Genomic DNA, 27060 nt, shown 5'->3' with positions numbered 1-27060 from the left:
GGGGCACGTTTATATGCTATTCAAGGAATAGCAGAAACAAAGTGAAAAACAAATTATACTCATATTCCATAACTAAATGGTAAGAGAGCACAGTATGCATTTCCACAATATATGGGTTACTTAAATATGGTGCTATACAAATACCTCATGCATATACATATATGGGTGATCAAGGCAGTAGTGTTGAGGTGACACCCATGAACTAAAGATGCCAATGTTTACTGCTTTGCAAAATTCTCCAGTTGCCTCTCCTTCCAGAGTGAGTGTCACACGTACTGCGGAGAGGCAGCTCCGGATGTAGGATTAGGTGTTTAAATTCAGCATCAAGTGCTAACTGAAGCTTACCCATAAAATGAAGCAAACATTTTTTAATAAAAATTATCACAACAGTGGCACTTCACAGGGATTCTAGTCAAAGGAAATTCAGAGGCTGGTAAATAAACCATTATTTTCCACAAGATCACTGCAACTATGCCCAGCCACTTTACAATAAACAAGTGTTAGCAAAGGAAATAGGAATCTCCTTTGGACTTTTTTTTTTAGCTTTGCTGTACAGGATCCCCAAAACTGTGGGTAAATGGCATAAACAAAAATAAAAAAATACTATACTAAAAAGCCTATGACAAGGCCGCTCGCATCATTTTGTAGGCGCCGCACTATGAATGCGCATGATGACAGAGAAGCTTTGACTATATTATTTACCAATCAAAGGTGGATGGGAAAATAAAACTAAAACATGCAATAGCATTTTTTGGAGTGTTGGGAGAAGCAACAAGAGTGGAGGATGTACCATGGGTTAATGGGGGAAGCAACAATGAGGGGCAGGTGGTGTTCGGAGAAAACCAAACAGGCAAGAGAGAGCAATGTGGAGCGTGGTGTGGAGAAAAGCAAATGGGCAAGAGAGAAGGAAACAGAGCTTATTGTAGGCAAAGGACCTTCGGGCGAGAGCATCATGGAGACAAAGAAAAGGGCGAGAAAGAGCATTAGCTAAAGTGGGGGGAGCGAAGCACACCAGTGTGACAGCTGGAAAACACGTGCACTCTTCGTAGAGTGCTCAAGAATAAAGTTCCCTAAAAGTGAGCAGTGAAAGGACACATGCAAGGGACAAACCGAAGATGAAAAAGGCACACTATTGAATAAGAAGCAGACACATAGGAGAGAATACATCCTACCAATGATAAGCAGTGGCTGGCTGCAAGCCTCTCTAGGTTCTTGGTAAACCACAATATGTGAGGTCTGGAATGCTCAAAACTGAAATAGAAAAAGCATATGTGCACCTAAAAACAGGCCCTCAAACCAACTGTCTGTGTTATTTACAATGTTTATTGAACTGATTAGCAATACCACTTGGTGCGTTACAATAAATTAGTGAGATGGTACATTCTAATCATAGAAAGGATAAAAAAAATAGACAAAAGGAGAGAAGAAATACAATATATGGAAGAACACAAAGCTGACAAGGAAAATAAATGTTTGCGACAGTAAACTTGTGCAACTGTATTCATACTATACATAAATTAATGATCAAACCAGTCATTCTAATCTCGCAACTTCTTTCAAAAAACAAGGACGAGGGAGGGTTTGGGAAGGAGGCCAACAGATGGAAGGGATTGTCAAAAAAAAGGAAAATATACATATCTCACTCATTTCAGGTAACCATGAACTATTTCTTGCACAGACTCCACAAACAAACACTCCTGTATTCCTGGGTCACAGATGGGTAATGTAAGGTGGTCTGGCCTCCTGTGTCAAAGACTTAAACTGCCTGACAGTTGAAACCCACAGTCTAATTTATCAACCCACTCGCGGCTGGTGTTAAAAGAAAATTAAAAAAAAAAAGTGCAAAAAAAAACAGAGCTCCTAGTACTAAGGATAGCTGGTCAAAAGCTCCAGTGATCCCCCAAATAATCCAGGATAAGAGTGAGTGGCAGCAGGAGAGCCTTTCCCCTGCCCCAACCCCCTATAATATAAACAAGCGAGAAGAAGTACTCTGTCTATTGCTACTGAGGCCTCAAAGCAGGGAAACCGATCCCATATAGCAGATCAAAGCAGCTTCTGGAGTGGCAACAACCTCAGTAGGCCGCACCGCGTTCCCAACCAGGGCAGACCGTATGAAGTAGGTTGCCAGTCACTGCGTGCCACATTCGCCCTACTGCTGGGCAGCTAGGGTCAGGAAACAAGATTGACAGGTTGGTGCGAGCTGACATCGTTCTATAGGCAACCTTATTGCTGCCTGCCAGCACGGCTGCAAACATATTTAGTGGCTTGGCAACAAAACGAAGATCCTCATAACAAAAAGTAAATTTTACAATTCTTAAATAGCGAATAATAAGGATTTGCTATTTCAAAATTGCAAAAATACCAGGCCACATGTATGAAGAATACATTCGGTAAAAGGGGTCACACTGACTAATGCATATGTACAAATAGGTTGGCTAAAAAAAACATACAGACTGGTAGTGTCCAGCAATTCGACCTACCTCAATTCATTAATATGCATGAGGTAGGTCGTAAATTGCAACCAAGTACTATTGGTTACAATCACAGAGACTGCAGCCTACTATGATAGGGACTCGAGACCACCGTGTTGGACTGCTTTTTGAATAAAGCAAAAAAAAAATTCTATTGCAGCCCGTTTTCATAAGAACGGAACACAATGCATTTATGAAAATAAAAAAATTAATTTATACAAAACTGTTTCTTAGCAAACTGCGCTTCTGTGTAACACTGCCTACTCCCCAAAAATTTTTGGTAAAAATTCACAAAGGGGAATGAGTCACTTCCCGTTTAAGGATGGGTGTCCAACTCCATTGTGGTAGCGGTTAAATATTAATGTTTTGCGACAGGATTTTGGTAAAAAAACATTTTGTTTCGGCTTCTCGCCTTAATCAATGGCATTCATTGATAGATGAGAGAAGACGAAACGGGTTGGTCTTTGTTTGAATAAATTGAAATTCAAAACTATCCTCGTGAGTGCACGACAAATCGGGTTCTTTCTGGAAACCTTGTGAATGTATATTTTGCATGCACACGCGGAGCCAGGCACTTAACTCGTAATCAACCTACAAAACTATTACAAATGTTTTTACTCTGGTCGTTACATTTCGACTTAACCTCATGCCTATGGAGTATCCATCAAACCCAGAACGTAAACTGAATAAATTCTGCTCACTGTCTGGGTTGGTCTTTAGGCCGCCAATAGTGGGAACCCATCCATTCTTTTTCCAATGGATTTCGGAGCATCAATAGTAACGTGGGCCAGGGGTTGCTGGATAGGTAGCATCTGGCAGCCTGAGTGTTGAAAACAGTTATTGGGCAATTTAATGAGTCTTCTAAGAGCAATCCCACTATCACAATCTTCTCGTGACACCAGCTTGCTTTGTATGGTTCCCAAAGGCTCCCATGTGGCACAATTATTTAGCTTAAACCACCACACTCACATAACAGTATTCATTAATGCAACATTCCATGTTACACACGACAGACTTATCTTCCTTCAGACAACTTCCCCATTAATACGAAAGGCTGGGTGCATCATCTTCAATATGCATCAGGCAGGTCTTGAGCTTGCTTCAACTTATTCAAAAACTTTCCAGTCATTAATGTTCTTTGGTCCTCTTACTTTAGCTCCCGAGTCGATCCCTTTCACCCAGTACACCACCAAAAATCTAAAAGTTTCTTCGGGCACAAACATTCCACTGCATAGACTTCAATGGTATTAAACATTCTTAAACTCAAATTACGCCTAGCCCATAGCCTTTGAAACCAATTATCTACACTGAAAATGCATCTCAGAATACCATGAAATCGTCATAAGGCAGAATCATACAGGAAATATCCACAAAGTTGATGCTGCTCTTAAGACATCCTGGTCTCATTCAAACGGTGTCTCCCAAAAAGTATGAAACACTACAGTTAGGAGGAACTGTGACTTTATAGCCAGAGATAACATGTCGGTTGCACCCGAAATCCTTCAATGCTCTCTAACACAGCACAATTTAAATTTACAATGCTCAGTGAATCTCTTAATGGTACATTTCCCGCATTAGTCAAATGGATTTCCAATCGCAAACCTATTAGGATCCGGATTCCTCCTATGAAATGAATCCTTCACATCCGCATCTGACTGAATCACCTGATATTAGTTCCTTTGAGCTTGGGGCCCAGATTATGGAACTTGATCAATGAATCTTGTAGACTGCAGGAGAGCCAGTTACCTAGGGGCCCAAGCTATAACAATGTTCACTTCAGAGTCTTTGATTAACAAATCCTTTTATTTGCTCACTTGCCCTTTCACAGGTTTCCGGCCTTAGTCACTAGATTTGCAAGTGTCTCTTTTGGACTAGAAGCAAACAGTATCGCTGGTCTCAACTGACGGTTTCATATAACTTTTTAAAGGAGTTGCAATTACAAAACAGGAGTTACTAGTCCCAGAACATTGTTAAACGGCAAAAAATAAAATATCTGAAGCAGACAAAGAAGCACTTTGTTACAGCTGGATTCAATAAACACCAAAGAGAATAAACGAGATCTAGCAAAGTGAACTAAAAATGTGAGAAATGAAATAAGTTCTAGGCTTTTAAATCCAGGACGTGGGCAGAAGAAAAATGTAATCTAAATGTCTACTGATACCACAAGACAGTATGGTGCCTTGCATTATCGATAGTGCCACAAACCTTGCATCCTACCTGCAGATATACATTAAAGGCAAGGGGCCATGGAGCGCCTCACAATGGTTTAACAGCTTTCAATGTCAGAAAGGACAGATTGCACTAGTAAAAGTATTTTGCCAAACGAAAGTTTAGGTATTAATTGACTGACAGAAAAACCAATGTAGTGATCAGTTTCATGAGCAATGCACTTTCAAATCATTCCACTGGCCAAGATTGACGAATCCTACATCTATTGGCAAACATTGTGATCACCTTGATGACGCCAAAATTAAATTCTGCATAAACAGTTCAGGTAAGAAGTTTTTTCCTATGTGGATGGCAACCACTGCCACATGAGGTTTCCAATCTCGACTTAAATATTGGTTTCAAAAATGTGGTTTCAGTGGGAGTAAAAGGATTACAAATGGAGCTAATAGCTCAAGTGCTTCCCACTTGAAGGGAGGAAGTGTAGGTCAGCACAGAAACAAAATGAAGAGATTTTTAATCCTCCGTGGAGGCAGTGATGGTTTCAATACAAACAAAAACAATTGTCCAAATACTAGCTTTCACTCTTAAACTATATTTTAAACCTAAATATTCTCCATTTGTGAGAAGTAGAGTGAATAACAATTTATTGCATTAACACTAATTTTTATTGAGCTCCACTGTTACGGTTAAATTAATGCCTAAAAAAGAAAGCAGCAAACCTCCGAAGGAAAGGTGGTGAAGGGACTGGTGTCGCCTTAAGCTGCAGAGCAAAGAAACATCTTTTGTAGGCAAGTAAATATCAATCTCCTCGTATTAACCACTCGAGTCAGAGTGCAGCCATTCTTTCCTCCCCTCTCCCAGTAGCCTTGCCCAGTCAGTATGGATCTGAACTCCACGTACATGAAAAATTACATTCTTTTGTAACCTGAAAGTACTTTGAAGTATGCCAGGCACAGTTCATTCAAATTTGTGAGTGCGCCTGCAAGCTTCCTTAAGTGCTAGAGGAGATGCAAGCCCACACACTAATGGGGAGATCACCGGTCATAACATTAAAACAAGGACCACTGGATGGTCAGAGGAAAGAAGGACTGCAGCAGAATAGAGAAAGCAAAGGCAGTTTTAAACTTACTGTCTGGAAATAGCTTAGTAGCTAATGTGATGCAAAGCCTCCTTAGACAAAGGGATGGCCACCCAAATCCTCAACAAACGATATGGCTATGTCTGGGTAATTACTCTGGGCAGCATTTTTAAACTGAGCTATTGCTTATTTTTAAATTAGGTATGGCCTGTTTGCGCCAATTTTACCTGGAACCCTTTATCACTAAACAAAGGTCTTTTTCAATAATCCATGGTTTAGAGATCATAAATGTGTGCAAAATCACTGCTTTCCATTTAAGCAGAAGTGTACTTGGCCAATATTTGAGAAACTCGAGAATAAACTACTGTAATCAGTAGAACGTGGAGAAGCCACTACAGATGGAATCTGGTGCTGGGGAGTTGCTTGAATAAGTATTGTTGTGAGACAATTGCTCACCTTCTTTCAATAACTCCCTATGTGCGAAGCCAAGGTACACACTCGGTCAGACTCCGATCAGCTTAGTGACCCTCGCCTATATACTGCAGAAAAGAGTCACGCCACTCATTATGAGGACGTGAGAACATATTAGATGCAAAATACTTTCTAAAAAGAATCGTGTACAGCCTGCAAATCTCACCCTTTAAATGACCTGTCACAGAGATCACGTGTTTTGGCATCTCAATTTTTTTCAAGTATTGCCATGCAACTACATAAAGACTGTCTCGTGTAGGATTTCCTGCTGAAACCAACTTATGTGGAACTGCATACGTAAATCTCATCTTCTGTTTGTGGATCTTGAACAAGTGGAGTTCCTCTTGTGATAGGAACACTATTCAATCTGTAAAACAAAACGAGTAGATTCAGCAGTGCAGCATTTCTGGTTTTAGCAACAACAACAAAATCCAACTTCTGTAAGACCTCCATTTGCGCCACTTGATTTAGTGATATACTTTGAACAGGATAAATTATTCCCGTAAGCAATTCGCACAAGTCAGAATATAAAAAGACAACCTTCGGTTTATTCTTTCTAACCATCACACAAGCCAATTACGAAAACCCTCCCTTAGTCACTGTCAGTTCCGTGGCTTGAACTTGTATTCAAGTAGTGATGTCCACACCCTCAACAAAAGTCCTTTTCTGTGTGCACTGCTGCAACGCAACATCACCCAAAGTCCCACAGTGGGTCTGGTTTCTTTGAGTCCTCAATTACAGTGGACCAAGGCGAGTTTCTCCTTTGGTGTGCAGCACCTCATGATTAAAACATCTTTTGTCGACTGGGCAAAATGGCTTCTTTGATGAAAGAGAAGATGAGTAGGATTCCAGAGCGTTTACCCCTCTTCCCTTTCGTGAAGTAGTTTGATACAACATCATCTGTGAAGAGAGATACGTAGGTAATTTAAAGATCTGAACCCAGTGAAATCTGTGCAGAGCCACTTTCCTACACCAGGTTAAACAGTGTAAGCACTAAACCAAAACACTCGGTTGACATTCGCAATTCCCACCATAAAAAGTATGAGAAATCAAGCCCAAAGTCATCATGCAGATTATCGTCTACCAGCGCTCGCTAGAAATCGGGACCAGCAAACTTCATAACCAAACACGTAATTTTGATTGTGTTTAAAGGGACAGGAAAGTACGCCAACAGCATGGTTACCGCAATTACTTTTACATCTAGGATTGACTCAGTCAGCAATATTACAAAAACACAGAGCATTCATAAGTATTTCCAGCAAGACAATGCAATGCAGTAATCTGCTTTAACTTCTCATGCAGAGAGTCAGTACTTCACAAGAAGGTTCTGTCATTGAGAGGCTTCAAAATGAAAACATTTTATGAGAGCCAACATGAAAATGAGTTTCCCAATGGGTATGAGTAAAATCCGAATGCAGCAAATTCAATTTGAGTTGTGTAAAAAAATTGTTGGATATTACATCCATGAAGGCAGTGGTAAAAATGTATATTTGCAAATTTGGAGCATCGAGTTTTACTCTATAAATAAAAAAAACAATTATCCTGGACTTACCTCCTGGCTGCACTGTGGATGGAAGGACATTTTCACCAGCAGAAAGTGACACAAAAAATGCAAATGGAGTTATCCACAAACAGAATGTGAAATATGCCAGAACCTGCCAAAAGAAAGATCACTATGAATGCGTAGAAGCAAAAACATTGCTTATATACGTATACACTATAGGTTAAATGTGACAGCCTAGTTTCAAAAACAAATGGCAGCATTTGATGTCACGACTAGGGCTGTGAAAACTGGTTTCTTGTGACGTGGGTACGAAAATGAGAGGGAACCTAAAGTAGTGTGACTTGGTAAAAAGAAATTACAAAAAAATGGTGGAATTCACCCGACCCAGCAGAGGCCTTTTCCTGTCTTGCAAGATGGGCCTACCAACCCCCACAAGTAAGGTACAATTTTTAAGCCAAAGAAACGTGGGACACACTTGCTAATGGGATGTTTGCCCAAGGTAATTAATGTGGGGGGTGAGATCTTTCCACAAATTGTTGACGTTTGCGTGGTTAAAATAGTTGGCAAGTCACACTTCCTTATACTCAAAAGCACTGGAATTATGCGGCAGGGTTGACTAAATAATGTGCCAAGAAAAGGCCAATTATGCGGCATAATACAGCACAGCTTTTAATAGTACTTCATTATTTGGGAATTTTTACACATGGTAATACTGACAGGGCAAAGAAGTCCCCTCATTAATACCAGTTTAACAACCATATACAGAAACAAGCAACGGAATGACAACCAGTTAACTTTTAGTGCAGCACCTTCCACTGTATGCAAACACGGCACCTTTTGGGCAACTTTAGACCCGCTTTAGCTAGAATTTTTTTTTTTTGTTGAAATCTGTAGTATATGCAGCAGATGATGCATTATGTGGCAAATACATAATTAAGCGAAGAAAACAGTAGAAATGCACAATTCCAGTGGCCCTGCTTATACATTCCAGAGTTTCCACATTTCGAAAAGGTGCAGGGATCGTTTTTTTGTGGCAAAGCAACCACTGCCACAAAAAATGCAGATGTACCACTTTGCTAAATTCAATGACAACCCACAGATCAAAATTTAATGGAGGCGATTTTTGCCTGTTCCATCTATACTTGTGATATAAACACCCACACATGGATACCGTAGGGGTTTGGGGTGATGAAGGGCATAGCAAAAACCAAAGGAAATGATGGACGGAGTGTTGAACATTGCTTTGCTCACCATAAGTTGGCAGGGTATGCTCAGACGTGAGTACCTTGCTCACTTTGCCAATGGATTCAAGCAAGCCTGGCTGAAGACGGCTGAAATGCCAGAAACCGGTCCTAGGAAGCTTGTTTCCGGTCCAGGGAAGACATGGCTTGGCAGTTCGGGCTGGACTGTTCCCATGAGGCACAGGGTCAGACTGATTTGCATATGGCCATGTCTGAACTGGGGTGGCAGAGTGGGCTAAAGAACGGTGATGGATTAAACCCAGATCAGTTGACTGGGGGTGAGTGCTTGCAATGTTCAACACTCCGTCCATCACTTCCTTTGGTTTTTGTGATGAAGGGCATACCTATGCTAACTGGAGCTAATTCTATGAACAAGCGATGAGGGTATATAGCTTATTAAGATTTAAGCGCGTGGAGGTCTAGTGATGGGAGGCAGTTCTGTGAGGATTATGGAAATCAATTGGGGCCAGATATAAGAAACCCAGATGGCTTGCAATGCATGGTCGATGATTCCATTGATTGTAATAACTCTTTTCTTTTAACAGTTGACGAAGTGCAGACGGCAAAGCCGCAACTCTACCTTGTTCTTCAAGTTAATGCAATGTAACCAAAAGGCCTAAACTTGAAAGGACTACTTCGTATCTGGTTTCCATCCTGCGTGTTAGGTTTTTACCCAGACAGGCCATTGCTCACCTTTCTTCACCCTGCCATGATCCCCCAAAAGGAAGCCCAGAATCAACCATACAACCAAGAGCTTTTCTTAATTTCATAGAACATTAACTGGACAGGAAATTTAAATGACGTACTGAAGCTTTTAAAAAATAAAAAAGCCTGCGTTACGTCAGACACACAAGTGAATATTTTTGTTCGGTCATCCAAGCTGCACAGCAAAACCAACAGCACGTTAATGTCATTAACATCAGATGCAGAGATAAATTTGCCTTACCTCTGAAAATGGATAATATTCCTCTGCAAAGTACTGGAAGGCTAAGTAGTGATTCACCACGACCAACACTGCAAACCAAAAATAAATCTTAAATTACGAGGCGAAGGGATTAAGGTTTACATTTGTTTACGTCTCTTCGAGCGAAAAGCACCATAAAGATTTTGTCCCTACACTAACCAGATACTCCTCTGTAGTTTTGGCTGCCCCATGAAAACTTTGATGATCTCAAATCTATTTAAAATAGGCAAGGCATTACAAAGGTTAAAAAGGCAGGGAGAGAAACACATTAAAGGACATTTAGATTTTCTTTGAGGGATATGGTGGGGTAAATACGTTAAGTTTGAGTAGTTTTAATTCATAACTTGTAAGGTAGCAGGGAGGCAAACTTGAAAATTCTACCAATGAGAACTGTACTATGCATACAAACGTCAACATGCAGGTCCATACACATCCTTGGTGGCTTAAATAGCCCAGGATTTTTGTAATGGTTTTTTCCCCTCCAGGGAGAACATTCCAGAATGCAAAAAAAAGTAAAAGGAGTCAGAGAGATGTTCTATACATTTGAAGGAAGAGAACGCTAGAACCTTGCTAATACTCTTATGAACATTCCCATACAACAGTTCTCAGAAAAGACATAAGGAAACATTACATTTTATTAATTTGCTGCCTTATATTGTGAACGCCTGCTACTGCGCTAACAGTATAAAAATCCTGTAACAACAACTAGGGTCCTGCATGATTAGGTCTGTGACCCAACTAGGATCACAAACGTGATTCACAGCAGCTCAACTGAAAACTCTACAGCATCTTGAAAGGTTATGCACACCACCACACCTGGGACCATATAAAACGCAGATGACTAAGAGCAAAGTCGGTTAACGTCTAATCCTGTTCATCTAACAGGCAGCCACAGTATTTGCCTACCTTGGAGTTCAGCAGACATGGTGTGCAAACTAATGGGATTTGTATGTTCAATGGAATTGCAGACCATCTGTGAGCGCCTCTCTCTCCCTCTAGAGAGAGCCTCCACACAGGTCTTTTGTTACCCGGGTCCTGCTTTCTCATGCCTAGGCCGGTCATACCTTTGAGTTGGCAGAAGATGCGGAGGTGTATCTGCTGGTCATTGCAGGACTCCCAGATTGTCTGGCGTTGTATCTAGCTGCTACAGAGGTGCGAGCTAGATCCCTGAACAGGGGAATTGAGAATATGACAACAGAAAAGTGGGAAAAGAGCTCCTATCTCTAAGAAAAACAAGTAGAAGCCATGGAATGGTCAGGTAAAACCAACCTAAACCTAAAAAAATAAAGGAATTTACAGGTAAGAGCTTTCCTAAACTAAGCTGCAGTGCTCTGGAATCCTTGCTCACTGAACATGAAAAACTGCCTGGCTAACTCTGTGGTACAGGATGGGATAGTGCAGTCTCTTGCACTCTTTAAAGTGGCATTTTTTCAAGTGCATTTATTTAATTTTCAGTTTAAAATTCACTTTGGGATTTTGTTTAATTGGCTTCAGAGAACAATGTTCTTGAACACCTATTTAGTTGGTCAAGTCATTTTGAATTTGAAAAATCTATTTTAAAGTGTGTATTGGGAAAGCAGCTGTAACGGATTAAGTGCTCTTTCCATAGGGCTCTAGACATTTGTGCTCTAAAAAGTACTCATTTGAACGGCTTTCAAATTTTCTTTTTGGCGTTAACGGACCCTAAAACTGCCACAAATGTCAAGAATTTATCTTACTACTTTTTTTCGTGATCAATTCAACTGCTAGGTTTTAAATTGCACTGGCTTAATTGTCTCGGTATATATTTATCTTACAGTACACTTTACCCATATTACAAGCTACACTTATAACAATCCAGAGATGTGGAGAATCTTAAATATTTCTATTTTCTAACCAGAAGTATTTTTCTCTACTGTATTTAACATTTATGTTGAAAAGTAAAGATCGGTCTGGATTTGATACTTGCACCAATCATTGTTGTAGAATGTTAACATACATTGCCTTTTACAGAATTTAATGCCAAACATACTGTACAATGTGTGGCAGTTTATTACGTTTACTGGGTTGCATTTCCTGTCCCTTCTGTGTTAGGTTATGAATTAATTCGAATCAAAACCACCACTCATGGTCAGAGAAAGAGTAGTACTGATTTTAGCAGATTTTTCCAGTACACCTCACTTGCACACTACCATATGACTTGTTTTTTGGTTCCACTGGGGTATTGAAGAGATGTTCTTGCTGATTCAACCACCCTCCAACTTTTTTCCCAAAAGAAAAGACTTAGTAGTCCCCAGTCCGCAATCATCCTAAACATATACCCGCTTCAGCCTCCCCCTTCTTAGTACAAATGTACAGGGTAAATCAGTCTGTTACAAAAAACAGTAAAGTATTTTGGCAGTTATTTATTTGCCACAGTACAGTCTTTTGTTCTGAGCAACGTGTATGGTATTTCAAGTCTTTTTCCAGTTTTTGTCTCCAAAGCTCCTCCAAATCATTTTTCGTTTATTAATAGCTATCCTGGAAAATTACCAGACTGCTCTTGTTTCTTTAGAGAGTTTCATATTTTAATTCCTGCTCATCTTTAAGCTTGTGCGCGCTTTGTCTGTCCCCTCTTCACATGCTAGAGGGCCCAACAGACACTTCATGGTATCCACTAACTATCTTTAGCTAGTCTTGGGAAAACGTCTCAAAACATTAGAAACATAGCATAGTCAGAACTTGGCCGTGAAGGCATCTGCAGGACTCTTTCACATTACGTAGCACATGTAGGATATGACTTTACTGAGAAAGAGCGGTCCCCTCTCAATATGCAGTGTCGAGTGTGTCTCTTGCTATTGATCACATGTTGCGGATTGCATGCTCAACACCAGCTTTAGAATTGAAATGTTCTTCACATCTGGTAATCACTTGCTGCTGCTCTGAGGAGACTGCGCTATCGGGTGGAAAGCATCTGGCTTGTGCTATGCTGGCAACCCGAGACTGTCCATTACGGTCCTTTCACTGCACAGCTGGCTTTACTTGTGGTGGCCTCTGCAACTTTATAGATCAATTCTAATGAAAACGGTTTGCCTTACCAAATGTTATTCTCAAAAACCGATTATAGATTTTGAGGATAGCAACCTGAAGCAATACTGTGGCGAGGAAGCACTTTATAAGTTCCATAAATAAATAATTTGCTCCTTGATTGTGCTAGCTCCACCCTGACTCTTGGAGACATACAAGCCCCACCCCCCCACTCAATCCCCATTTCTTGCTGAAGCATCATGACAAATTACATGAGAGTAAGCTGTAGACCAACAACATTTCTCAGTTAAGGCCTTTTCGAGTCGATCTACTAGTTGGGCCAGACAACCACCAATGTTTACAGAAACTCTCACCAACTGAAGAGTAAAGTAAGCAAGGACACACTGATAAAAGGTTAATGGCAACCTCCCAGACTGAACAACGATGTTGCCTCCTTTCTTAACAGACTAACTTTTGCATTCAGTCAACAAAAACTGTGGCTTAGACACATACACAATATACAGCTACGGAACACAGATGGTTAAAAATAACATTAGACACCATTCCGACTGGGTCCAAGCACACTAACGGACAAACTATGCATACTCCAAGCACTCAATTGTTAACTGGCATGCCATCTTGAAGTTTCACTGACAAAGGTTACGATTCTGTTATAAATTCATATGGCTTATGTCGAATAATGTTTATAATTTCAGTCACAAAGTAAATACAAAAGGTTCAGTGCTAAGCAATTTTAAAAGAATTCACACACTTTAACGAATTTACCACACACAATCAATGTCTAAATATAGTCCTCACTACACTAAGCACTGTAAAATTACATGTAATTCAGCATGTTATTACATAAAAAAAGAAAATGCTGATAGTTAGGCTGTACATCATTCTTATCTTAGGCAAGTAGTATTCTGGTTAGCAGAGAGTGAAATAATTCACTGAAGAGCAATGGGTAAAATTCGCCCTTGAAGTGTGCCCGTGGACAAATTAATTTTCCAAAACCACTAAAATTCACCATTTTGGGTGAACTTCAAAAAAGGGTGATTTTGCACCTGAACACAGAAAACTGCCTCCTTCAGGTACAGAACGACACTTTTTTGCCTTTTTAATTGGCTGCAAGAAGCAAAACAAAATGCTCATAAAAACAAACCTTTTCCGACTGGTTGAAAGGCAGGCCAATTTTCAGCAATCTGATAGCCCACAATTTCAACCAAACAGAATAAGGCCGGATTTTGGGACCATTTTGTTTGGGACAGGCAGCCAATCGGAATACTTTTGGATAAATTACCCATTACTCGCACGCGGACCGGTAATCTGACATCTGTCCATTAACCGATGCAGGATTCCTCCTGCTTGTTATATTTGACTTCAGTTCAAGCCAAGCAGAAGATAATCTCCGAAAAAAGGTGTATTTTCATACGCTTACTGAGTACTACAGAAAACAAATTACCCAGATCAAGTAGCAACATTTTAAAGCTGAAATGCAACTGTATAAATGAAAAACACATTTCAATTTCGGCTTCTAAATATTTATGGTTATAATTTCAATTTTAAAAAAAACAGCAATTTTTAATCTGCAGAGGAAATTGGCAATATCTTTTGCTTGAGCCATTAGCTGAACCTTACCACATGATAGTATGAAGTTTGGAGACGTCAACATGATGAAAGGGAAAGTCCGCAGCAAGCCAAAATATACCAAGTTTGTAAAGAGGCCAACGCCCACCATCAACGCAGGGAATTTCTCAAAGAGGTACAGGCCTATGAGGACTGCTGTGGAAAACTGCAAGGAAGGGAAACACTTGGAATGAGGAAATCCTTCAGATTCTTCCAGAACAAAGGACAAACCTTTCGAGAATGTCTCTGCTGAACAATTTTCTTTCAACACTTTAAATTCTTTCAGGACTTGGACTTCTCAAGATTAAATTTACAATCAATAAAACTATCAGAAATCCCACACCTGTGAAGCGCTTAAACCCCCCCCCCCTCCCCCGTTTGTTACTATGCCCCACTATACTCCAAGCATTCAGAATGCAATAGGTCTCACATTTGCTAGAGTTTACGCGACTGGCATTGTTAATGGCAATGCCTTTTTATTTAGGTTTAAAAACCAAAACATAAATAAAAGACAATGCCAATAGCTCAAACTCGCGTAAATGCGAGACCTATTGCATTGCAGATGGGCGCAGTGCTACAGAATAAAGTGTCATAAAGTTTATACTTCAGCAGGGCGCCCGCTTTCGTATCATCAGTACAGGTGCCCCGTTTTATAAAAGCATGGAGCCAGTGTTAACATGAAGGCGTGCTCTGTGCTGAAGAAAAAACTTTATGAAACTTAATGCTGCAGCACGGGCCGCGCTTTATTAAAGTGTGGTGCCAAGTTGATAATATGAAGGCGGAAGCAGTGCGGAAGCATAGAGCAGGGCGCCCGTGTTGATAATAGTAAAGTGGGCGCCCTGCTGTGAGAGAAAGAATCGTCGGCGGAAAGGAGGAACGGCGGCGGCAACGTAAAGTTAAAATTTAAAAAATAAAAGTTTTCCCATGCTGCAGCTGAAGACCTAAAGCGTAAGTAAACTGTACTTTACCGGTGCGCCTCAGCCTTGAAGACCGGTGACGTAACGGTAAAGACAACGAATAAGGAGGAAGCAAAGGAGGACAGTGGAGTGAACCAATGGTAGGTAGCTGGAGGGGGAAATGTCAGAGTATTGATTACAGCAGGTAATGCAGACAGCGCAAGCCCTCTAGCTCGAGCTAAAAAATACTTTAACATACAAAGAAACAAAGCAATAACCCAAACAATTGATCCATTATCAAACAATGGGACACTGCTAGCCCAACTTCATTAGCTATGCTCCCAGTGCAGCACTTGTTTAACTGTGGGTCCTTGTATGTTAGGTCACACATAGATACAAGACCACAGAAACATTTAACACACCACGACTTACCCATATTATATATTTGATAATTCGGCTAGTAGCCACTGTATATTCTTCGATCAGTTCTGCCAAATAATATAGCCCAGCCGCTAAGCAGAAGGGGGGAAAAAAAGGGACAATACTTAAACAGTGCAAAAATTTAAAAGTTGCGAGTGAAGTTATGTATCACCGTTGTTTTATAAGTATACATCAAAGCAGGAGATCCAATGAACGAACTGGTCATTAACCTGATTTAAGAACAAACAAGCACTGGCATAAACAGGTTCTGCCTTGACAGAGCTATTGTCTTTGACACTTTTTCTCTTAAAAAAGGTGCCATGATGTATACATACATGCTCATGCGTCATCACACCGCTGCCAGTAAACGTCATGATGGTCAACAGTCCTAGTGTTACCATGCGTGGATGCGCAGGCGTCATGAAGCTGCAGCCATTTCGTTCTTATTCATGATAACTTTCCAAGAAGGTGGACAACCACCGTTGAGCAGTAAATAAAACCACAAAAAGTGCAAAACCTAGAAAATGAGCTGTTGCAATTTATGTACAAAGTAGCAACCTGGGCAGCTTTCAGCTCCTCCACCTTTGCCCCACAAATAATTTTTATTTTATTAAAGACGGAGAGGTGGATGGGAGAAAGGCGGTGGTGGAGGGTACAGAGGGAGGGTGGCAACGATAGGGGGAAAAAAAAGCAAAGAAAAGACAGAGAAACAACCCAAGCAGGACAGGGAAGAAATGGGGAGCACCAAGGAGAGAGTGGAGGGAGTGGAGAGAAAAGCAACAGACGAACTGGGCAGGTGATTGAGGTGTATCACAGAGCTCAGATAGGGGATGAACTTCAGTATCGAAGAGGCATACAAAAGAAAGCGCAAAAAAACATGCAATCGCAGAGTGCTGAAAGAAAAAAAAACAGCATTGGCAAAGGCAATTGGTTTTGCATTTGCTGACAACTTTTAGACTCAGTTTTGTCCTGAATTTTGAGAAACGTTCTTGAGGGAGCTGCTAGGTCCTCACCAAAATAACAAATAAAAAATAAAAATAAAGAAAAAAACACAATGGTTTAAAGCCAAATCACTATTGCTCTTTTAAAGCACACATTGCCACAGTGGTCCCTGGCTCTAAAGTGAACTACTTTCTGCGCAGAGGTGCCCTTGTGAAAGGCCAGGATGCGATCACTCACTGTGAAGTTAGTCAATGGCTGAAATGACCCATCACCACATGCTGTAGCGTGGGAAGAAAAACGTGACAGACCAATGGATGAATAAACAACATAATAGAATATACATGTATCCCCATACAGAGACTTTTCTTTTACTAAAAACGAAAAGTTTCTTACCTGTCGGTGTAGTTTTGCAGCTTGAAGATCTTTCTGGATTCACTATGCTGTGCATTATTCCGCGATCTTGTGGTTGGGTCCGGATTCGTAGTCTTTTCTTTGTTTTTTTTTTTGTAGCCCAGGTGGGCGTCGACGTCCACCATTTGGTGCACCTCCCGTGACGTCGTCGTGCTTCCTGCGGAAGTCCCACCTTTGGGGCGCCATCTTCGGGTTCTTTTTTCCCTGTTTTTTTTTAATTTTTTTTTTTAACCCTAGGCGATTGATTAATCCTTTTGTCCATATTTCTGTACGTATCCACTTATTTGATCCTATCCATTTCACCCCCTCTTCCTCCAGCCTCATCTTCCTGGCGGAGGTGGGTGGGTTCGCTAGTGAATCCAGAAAGATCTTCAAGCTGCAAAACTACACCGACAGGTAAGAAACTTTTCGTTTTGCAGCGTGAATCTTTCTGGATTCACTATGCTGTGCATAGACTTTGTAGCGGTTTTCCTATTTTTGTGGTGGCTGGGTGGAAGATGATCGCTGGTCGTTGAAAATGTGTTGTAGCACCTTCTGTCCGACCTGTGCTTCCTTATTCATTTGAATGTCCATGCAGTAGTGCTTTGTGAACGTGTGCACAGATGCCCAAGTTGCCGCGAGACAAATGTCCTGGATGGGCGTGTTCGCCTGGAAGGCAACGGTGGCCCCCTTCTTCCTTGTGGAGTGAGCCTGGGGCCCCTCCGCTAGCTCCTGTCCAGCCTGTTTGTGACAGAATTGAATAGTGAGGGCAATCCACCTAGCGATGGTGCCCTTGGTCACTGGTCTACCCATGAAGCTAGTAGCAAAGGACACAAACAGCTGCTTCGACTTCCTGAGTTCCTTGGTTCTTTCAATGTAGTGCATCACCGCTCTTCTGGCATCGAGGGTGTGCAGGGCCTTTTCTGCGTTTGTAGTCGGGTTTTGGAAGAAACTCGGTATCTGGATACTCTGATTCATGTGGAACGCCGACACTACCTTGGGCATGAAGTGTGGGTCCGTCCTCAGGACTACCCTGTCCTTGTGAATTTGAATGTAGGGCTCCTGTAGCGTTAGTGCTTGAAGCTCGCTCACCCTGCGTAGTGAGGTTATGGCCACTAGAAAGGCAGTTTTCATCGTCAACATTTGTAGATTGGCCTTGTGAATGGGTTCAAACGGCGCCTTCATGAGCTCCGTCAGAACCACGTTTAAATTCCATGCCGGCGGCGGCAACCTTTTCGGGGGTGCCAATCTTTTGGCTCCCTCCATGAATCTCTTCACCACCTGCGAGCTGAAGAAACTTCCACCCTTCTCACCTCTGGTGTAGGCAACGATCGCTGCTAGGTGCACCCTTAGGGAGCTCGAGCAGAGGTTACTCTTTAGAAGGTGTGTGAGGTACCTCAGCACAGTTGAGTCTCTTGTCATTCTGTTTTGCAGGCCCTTTTTCCTGCACCACACCGTGAATCTCTTCCACTTTGCGCTGTAGCACTTTCTTGTAGTAGGTTTCCTTGCCTCCCGTAGCACTCGCATAGTGCTCTGAGGTAACCTTAGGTGTGCGAACTCTAGGTCTTCAGGAGCCATGCTGCTAGGTTGAGGGTCTCTGGCTCTGGGTGCAGGACCTCCCCGTTTTGCATTGAGAGCAGGTCTTTTCTCCTCTCGAACCTGTACGGATTGCCTTGCGCCATTTCTTGAATCTGTGAGAACCATGTCTGCCTCGCCCACTGTGGGGCCACCAGGATCAGAGTCATGTTGCTGGTTCTGCACTTGTCGAGCACTCTGTGCAACAGGGGTATCGGTGGAAAGGCGTAGGCAAATGTCCTCCACCAGCTTATCCATAGGGCATTTCCCTTGGATTGCTGATCTGGTTGCCTGGACGCGAAGCTTTGGCATTTTGCATTGTGGCGTGTTGCAAATAGGTCTATTGTGGGAGTCCCCCATCTCCGGAAGATTTTCTCCGTTTCCTGGCCATTGAGCTCCCACTCGTGCGATGCTGACGTCTGCCTGCTCAGCCAGTCTGCCTCCACATTGTCCTTCCCTGGTAGGTGAATTGCCAGTAGATCTATCTTGAGAGGTATGGCCCATCTCCAAATCTCCTGAGCTAGGGATGAGAGGGGAAACGACTGTGTCCCCCCTTGTTTGTTGATGTAGAACATCGCCGTGGTGTTGTCTGTCTGTACCAACACCCTCTGGCCGCACAGGTGTCTCTGGAATGCCTTCAGGGCTAGCAGTATCGTTTTCAACTCAAGGTAGTTGATGTGGCGGACCGCGTCTGCTGGAGCCCATAGACCCCTCACTCTGAGGTTGTCCATGTGCGCTCCCCATCCCTTCTGCGATGCGTCCGTGGTAATGGTCACTGTTGGGCTTGGTGGTGTCAGGCTTCTCCCCGTTGTTATGTTGTCTCTGTTCCACCAAGTTATCTCCTCCTGCACTGCGTGCGTTACAACCACTAGATCCTCCCAACTTCCGTTTGCTTGTGACCATTGCTGTTGCAGCCATTCCTGGAATGGTCTCATGTGCAGGCGTACATTCGGCACCAGCTGGATACAGGACGCCATCATCCCCATCATCTTGCTCACCGCCCTCACTGTCAGAGCTCGCCCCTTCTGGTAGAGCTGCGTCTCCTTCAGTAGGGCATCTGTCCTCCTGTCGCTGGGCACTACTGTACTGTTGAGGGAGTTGATCTTTGCCCCCAGGAAAATCTTTACCTGTTCCGGTTCCAGCGATGATTTTCCCCAGTGGATGGAAAATCCCAGATTTGTGAGGGTGTCTGTTACGCGTTTTGCGTGCCTCTCGCACTTCTCGCGTGAGTTTGCCTTGACCAGCCAGTCGTCCAAGTATGGGTATACGTGTATGCCCTGCTTTCGTAGGTGTGCCGCTACCGCCGACAGGCATTTTGTAAAGACCCTTGGCGCTGATTTTAATCCGAAGGCCAGGGTTGTGAACTGGTAGTGTTCCTGTTCGATGTTGAATCTTAGAAGGCCCTTGTGCCTTCTGTTTATTGGGATGTGAAGGTAGGCATCCTTGAGGTCCACGGTGACCATGAAGTCCCCTTCTCTTATCTGTGGCAGTACCTCCTGCAGTGAAGTCATTTTGAACCTTTGCGTTCTTATGAACTTGTTTAGGTAACGGAGGTCCAGTATGGGTCCGAGGTCTCCGTCTACCTTCGGAACCACGAAGTAGTTTGAGTAGACCCCTTTGTTGCGTTCCCCGAACGGCACTGCCTCTATGGCTCCCTTTTGTAGGAGTTTCCGCGTTTCTTCTCTGAGTATTGCCAGTTCTTGGGCCGATCTCTGTCTTCCCTTCGGTTTCCTGTTTGGAGGTCTTTTCTCCAAGTCTACGCAGTATCCGTACTGCACGATGTTCCGTATCCACTTGTCTGTGGTTATACGCCGCCACTCCTGAAGGTAGAACCTCAGCCTTCCGCCCACTGGTGACGTATGCTCGTAGGCTCTTGAATCTTCTCTTCCCCCTGATGCCACTTTTTTGCGCCTCACCCTTGGGGACCTGACGAGGGTAGGCGTCTTCTTGCGTGCTGAGTCACTTCGAGGAGGGCTGATCGCCCCCTCTCCTCCTTTGGCCACGTCCGTTCCCTCTCCCGCGAAAGGACTGGCCCCGAGGTGGATATTGCCAGCTTTGCTTCTGCTGACTTTGTCCGTGACCTTCGCCCTGCTGACCTTGTTGGAACGCCTGGTGCGATGTCCCTTGTTGGCTTGCACCCCTACCGTAGGGTCTCCTCGAGGGATTACCTCGTCTCATTCCCCTCAGCTGTAGGGCCCCCATGGACCTCGCTGTCTCGTTTTCCTTCTTGAGCTGGGTGAGCTTTTCGTCCACCGTTGCTCCGAACAGTGTCTCTCCGTTGAAGGGGGTGCCAAGGATGTTGTTCTGCACTTCCGGTTTGAATCCCGAGATTCTTAGCCATGCATGCCTCCTCTCTGTGACCCCTATGGCCATGAGTCTTGCTGAAGTCTCTGCCCCATCCAACGCCGTTTTTATACAGGAGTTGGCGATGTTCTTGCCTTCATCTACCAGGTGAGAGGCTCTCTGGCGGTATTCTTCGGGGAGGTGCTTTACTAGCTCCCCCATCTCATCCCAGTGTTGGTATTGGTGTCTATTGAGGAGTGCATTCGAATTCGCCATGCGCCAGTGCATTGCGGCGTTCCTCTCGACCTTTCTGCCTGTGAGGTCGATCCTCCTGCTCTCTTTATCCGGAGGCGGGCCCGAAGTTGCTGGAACGTTGGCCCTTCTCCTGGCCGTGGAGGCTATGATGGAGTCTGCGGTGACGCTACCCTTGATGTAAGGTGGGTCCAGGGAGGAGTGCTTATATTTCTTCTCTGTCCTGGGCGTGATCGACCGGCAGGTGGCAGGCTCCTTGAAGGCTTCTCTCCCCTGGTTCATCACGCTTTGTAGCATGGGGAGGAACTGACTCCTAGTCTGGATGGGGAGCAGTGTTTCGACGAGAAAATCGGCTTTCGGCCTCTCCTCGTCGAGTTTGACGCCGAAGGCCAGTGCTGCGCTCTTCACCACCATATTGTATACCCCGATGTCGTCGGGTGGCGAAGGCCTCGAGGGGTACGTGTCCACGGGCTCCTCCGGGTTTTCGGTGTTGAGATCGTGCCATTCGACGTCGTTGCTGGTAGATGCCGCCGATTCGAAGAACGACTGTTGGTCTTCTTCCTCGGCTTCTTCCTCATAATAGGGCTCCTCTTCTTCTTCGAGATCCCTTGTCAGCCCTTCGGCGTCGAATTCGTCTTCGACCTCGACGACGTCCGCCGATGAAACCGTTGGAATCTTGAATTCCTTCATCCTGGCGTCGAACTCCTTCTTCCTTTGAAGGATGTTCTCCATTTCGGCCTCGAGCCGCCTCTTCTTTTTCTCCATTTCGGAGATACTTTCGGCGTCGACCGCGGGTCTTTTCGATGAAACTTGCGTCGACGTCGAACGTTCTTTCTGCGTCGATCGGCCCGTTTCATGGGATGATTTCGACGACCCTTGCCTTTCGGCGTCTTTCTGCACCAGGGAGTCCTTTTGCAAGGATCCGCTGGGCCTTTTGTCCGAAGTCCCCCCTTTGGACGTCGAAGTTTTCGGCGCCGGGGCTCCCTTCGTGGACCTTGACTCAGTTTTCCTCGAGTCACCCTCGTGTTTGAGGTGTTTTTTGATTTGCGCTCGACGATTCTCTTACCTCGTCTTCTTTTTTCTTGTCGGTCTCTACGACCGTGAAGTTTTCGGCTGTCTCGGCGACGTTGTCCTCGTCGTCCGTGTCGAGGCCCAGCTCGTAGAGTGTCGGGGGGTTTCCCTTTGCCATCCATGTTGGCGTTGGCTCTTCTCTGCCTCTCTCTCACCCTGAGTGTCTTCGGCGCGAAGGCTGAGCAGGCGTTGCAGTCGATACTCTGGTGATCCACCGGTAGGCAGAGGTTGCAGACCGGATGCTGGTCTTTCTGCGCGAACTTGTGGTGGCAGTTTGGGCAGAACTTGAATGGCGTCTTGTCCATTTCGCTCAGGGTCTCTGAGCGTGCATTCTCCAAGGCTGTCGAAGAAAAAGGCTCGCTGGTCCTCTTTCTTCGCGCTCCTGATGAAATCTGTTCTATTCCGGATGTCTTCTCTTGATTCTATCGATGAAACTCGCTTTTCTTCCTTCTTCCTCCGAGTGAATTTCTGGAGCTTCCCGATGACGATCCAGACCCAACGGCGGAAAAAAGAATCTGAAGATGGCGCCCCAAAGGTGGGACTTCCGCAGGAAGCACGACGACGTCACGGGAGGTGCACCAAATGGTGGACGTCGACGCCCACCTGGGCTACAAAAAAAAAAAAAAAACAAAGAAAAGACTACGAATCCGGACCCAACCACAAGATCGCGGAATAATGCACAGCATAGTGAATCCAGAAAGATTCACGCTGCAAAACTTAAAGATTTAAAAAGTAGTTCCATAAATAGTAGTAGGGCGGAACAAACAAGATAAAGAAGCAACTCCCGACAATAGTAGAGGAGACCTAAAAAGGCATGGACCCACAGAGACAAAACAGATTTGAGTTTGTGATGGCCAAGTGATCACAAATGGCATTCGTTTGTGAATGCTTGTACCATTCCATTTTAACAGTAACGTTATGGTCACTGTTGTGTTTTCTCATTAAAGTGTACCCTATTTGTGAGCACTGATTTATTGATTGTGACTAGTATATACTGTGTATACTCGGGAACCCTGGTTTTATCATTGCACTATGTTACCTTAATTTATTGCGCCTTGTGTGTTTTTTACTGTTTGACCTCATAACTACTCAAATATATTTATATAATACACAGCACTGCAATCTCTGCATAAAAACAAATTTAAAATCGGCGAATTTTGATGCACCCAGTCATCGATTATAAAGAAATTATATCAGAACACAAATGTAATAATAATTTGATACAGTGGAGTTCTGATGTCCCAATGTCTGATGCCAGAGACATCAGTGGAGGGGAAATGCAGTCAGATCACCGAGCATAATTAAAGAGCAGTTTAAAGAAGGAAAAACAAAAAACATTCATATATTTTCTTTCTACCATTTTATAGCTGCAAACTGATAAAAATAAAGGCGATATTTATGGCAACATGTTTATTTTTTGCACTCTTTGGGAAATTATAGAAAAGTTAAGACTCTTTATGCATATTCATATGATTTTTTTTCCCTTTTTCACAAAAACTAAACTTGTATTAAACTGCTCTTTAAATCTTTTTGCAACAATTATGAAACAGCTTTTTAATGAGTTTACTTTTGCACTAGATTTTATTTTTTATTCTTAATGTTTGCAAAGATCCTTTTTCATATAAAAGAGCTACGCACCAAAGTTGTAAGTGTTTTGTACGAGACGTGATGGTATGACCATGTATTCTAAGGAATAAAATATCCCAGCGTAAATGATAGGGATATTGCAAGTCACTTCGGAGTTCCATAATCTTATAAAGGTTATATGGTCATGGAACTCCGCAGTGACTTACAATAGGTGACCTGTGACGCACCCAATCACCTATTATAAAAAAAATATATATATATATATATATATATATATATATATATATATATATATATATATTATCCGCTCAACAATAACAACTTATTACAGTTGAGTTCTGGTGTCCATACCAGAGCTAGCAGTTGAGGAGAACGGTACATCAGGTGCCTAAGCATAATCAAAGCATTAGTTTAAAGGATAGAAACAAAACATGGCTTTTCTTTCTTCTGCTCCGTTTCTGTCTAGCTGTGACAAGAAGAAAAGAGATATTTATGGCAACATGTTTATTTTTGCACTCCGAAGGTAATCATAAAAAGGTTAGAATCTTTCTGCATGTTTCTACACATTCCGATCAATTATGCCTTTTTAAAAAAACAAATGGCAAAATAAACAGATTAGAATATGTTTTCAACATAAATATCTGCAATATGGATTCTATGTGTATTTTTCATGTTTGGAAATCTTTTTCTATGAAAGAGATGTGCACCAAGGATAAGAGTATTATGGGTGGTGTGACCATGTATTACAAGGAATAAAGTATCCCCTGCAGTACATGACTGAGATACTGAAAGTAAACTCGGAGTACCATAACATTATAAAGAAACTCTGCATTGGGCCACATTCCACTATATTGTCATTGAATTCTTTGGTGACTTGCAATATTCTTATAATCTAAGGCAAGGGGTACTACTCCCCCCCATCCCCCATGTATATTACAGAGTTGTGTACTGAAAAATCCTCACCTCTGGCTAAACAAGATTATTGTTAATCATGTAGTACTGTACTCAGACTAAATTCTACATCACCACCATCTGAGCTATGAGTAGAGAAGCCCACTTTCAATGGACGAGTAGCTTATGTACCAGCTATTGGGAAAAACCAATAGACCTACGTTTAATGGTATATCATATGTATATATCAATGGCTGATGGGGCAAAGAGGAAATGTTGGAAAGGCAGGTTTTGCAAGCTCCCCCCCCCCCCCCCCCCCCCTTCACAGTTACTGGCAAGTGGGATGTGTGCTCCAAAAAACATACGTGGGACAGGGAGGCTCTAGAGTTAGTCTTCCCTACTGTCAGATCCCCTTCACCCCAAAACCATATCCTTCTGGTTGTGAGTTTTTATACCTACAAAGCTAGGCGAAGATAACTAGCACTAGCAAAGCAAATGGGTTGTATGGGAAATATTGGCCAATAATTTTCAGCTATATTGTGCAACATTGCTAAAGAGGAATTGAAATACATAAGTAAAAAAAATTAAAAATTAAAAAGGACTGACACCGCTATGTTTTGTGGGGGCACTTTTTTCATTTCATTTGGTAAATGAAAAGAAAAGTGTAGAAGCAACATGGCGGCCGCAGGCAGAGGAAAACAACAAGTTGGCTGTGGGTGTGTTTAAAAGCAAATGACAAGGAGAGATAGCAACGTGCAGCACGGAGTGGGAGAAAAGCAAACAGGCAAAAGCGCAAGGTGGCGTTCTGGTGAGCAGCACATGGGGAGCAGCACTCCAGGGCAAGTGCATCATGGGGGGGGGGGGGGGGGGGGGGGGGGAAGAAGAGGCATACAGGCAAAGGGGCAACACAGTACAGCAGAGGTGGGGAAGGAAGTACACTAGGAAGACAGCCAGAAAAACATGCATCCTCCGCCGCAGCTTCGATGGATGCGGGGAGTGTGAGCGAGGGAGGCAGAGCACTGGCGTTTGAAGGGTTGGTGGTAGTTCAGGCGGTGGTTGATGTAAGCAAACACAAGGAGATGGACGGAGCGCTGAAACTTTTCAGACACTCACCCCCAGTCACAGATCTGGGTTGAATCCATCATCATTCTTTAGCTCACTTCGCCACCTTAGTTCAGACCCAGCTATATGAAAATCAGTCTTGGCCCTGTGCCTCATGGGAACAGTTTAGCCCGAAATACCAAGCCAGGTCTTCCCTGAACCGGAAACAAGTATCCTGGGACTGGTTTCTGGGTGACACCCTTCATCAGCCAGGCTAGCTTGAATCCAGTGGCAAAGGGAGCAAGGGACTCACGTCTGGGCATACCCTGCCAACTTAGGGCAAACAAAGCAAACACAAGGAGATGATGGACGGAGCCAAAAAGAAAGCATTTAACTAAGGTTCGGTTCATTCTTCTGGAATCAAACTTTTCACCTACAGGTTAAATAGCTCAGCCACCCACGGTGCTGTCTCAATAGTGAACAGATGTACTGTGCATGTGCTCCAGCATTTATTGTCAAAGCATATTCTTTAGGTGTGTTATGGGCATTACTTCAGAGGGTTGCTGCAAGTGAGGTAAACAAAGACGGTCTTTGGAGTAGGTTTCTAAAATTTAGATTTCTCTGCTGTCAAACTTGATTTGTTGATGTATGCCGGTTCCTGGTCATGAAGGTCGTTGAAGGTGTGTATCAGCATTTTGAATTATCTTTTCTGGATGGAGAGCCAGTGGAGGTTCCTGAGGTGGGGGTGCTGTGGGTCCGTTTGGGGAGGACAAGTCTGGCAGCCGAGTTTTGTATTGTCTGGAGTCTCTTCAGGAGTTGGGTGGCGATTCCTGCATAGAGCATGTTGCCGCAGTAAAGTTGGCAGGTTACTAGGGCTTGAGTGACTGTTTGCCTGGTGTCGACAGGGAGCCATCTGAAAACCTTTCGGCGCATGCGAAGGGTGTAAAAGCAGGCGGAGGCGACTGATTTTCTCTGGCCGCTTCATTTGGAGTTTGCCGTCAAGGATGATGCCAAGGTTGCAGGAGTGGTCTGTGGGTGTGGATCAGAGTTTGGAAGGCCACCAGGTGTCGTTCCACTGGGAGGTGTCATTTCCAAAGCTCAGAACTTCCGTCTTGTCTGTTGAGCTTCAGGCAGTTGGTCTTCATCCAGGAGGCAAGACTCATCATGCAGTTGTGGATGTTGGTCCTGGTGGTGGAGGGG

General features: G+C 43.4%; 1 protein-coding gene across 1 annotated transcript in view; it reads right to left on the bottom strand.

Annotated features, from left to right (window-relative positions):
• Positions 1-4255: 4255 nt before the first annotated feature.
• Positions 4256-27060, bottom strand: part of TEX261 (testis expressed 261) — a 58681-nt gene continuing 35876 nt past the window's right edge. The window contains exons 2-6 of the mRNA XM_085642706.1: positions 15841-15920; positions 14525-14678; positions 9881-9948; positions 7742-7844; positions 4256-7089 (exon numbers count right to left, since the gene is read on the bottom strand). Of these exons, the coding sequence (XP_085498832.1) occupies positions 6974-7089; positions 7742-7844; positions 9881-9948; positions 14525-14678; positions 15841-15920 (521 nt within the window). The 3' untranslated portion in view covers positions 4256-6973. The remainder of the gene's footprint in view (positions 7090-7741; positions 7845-9880; positions 9949-14524; positions 14679-15840; positions 15921-27060) is intronic.

Source organism: Triturus cristatus, chromosome 2_2, assembly GCF_964204655.1.
Source record: "Triturus cristatus chromosome 2_2, aTriCri1.1, whole genome shotgun sequence".
NCBI classification, from domain to species: domain Eukaryota; kingdom Metazoa; phylum Chordata; class Amphibia; order Caudata; family Salamandridae; genus Triturus; species Triturus cristatus.
The sequence above is the reverse complement of the archived record's forward strand: the minus strand, read 5'-3'. Positions and strand labels throughout refer to the sequence as shown.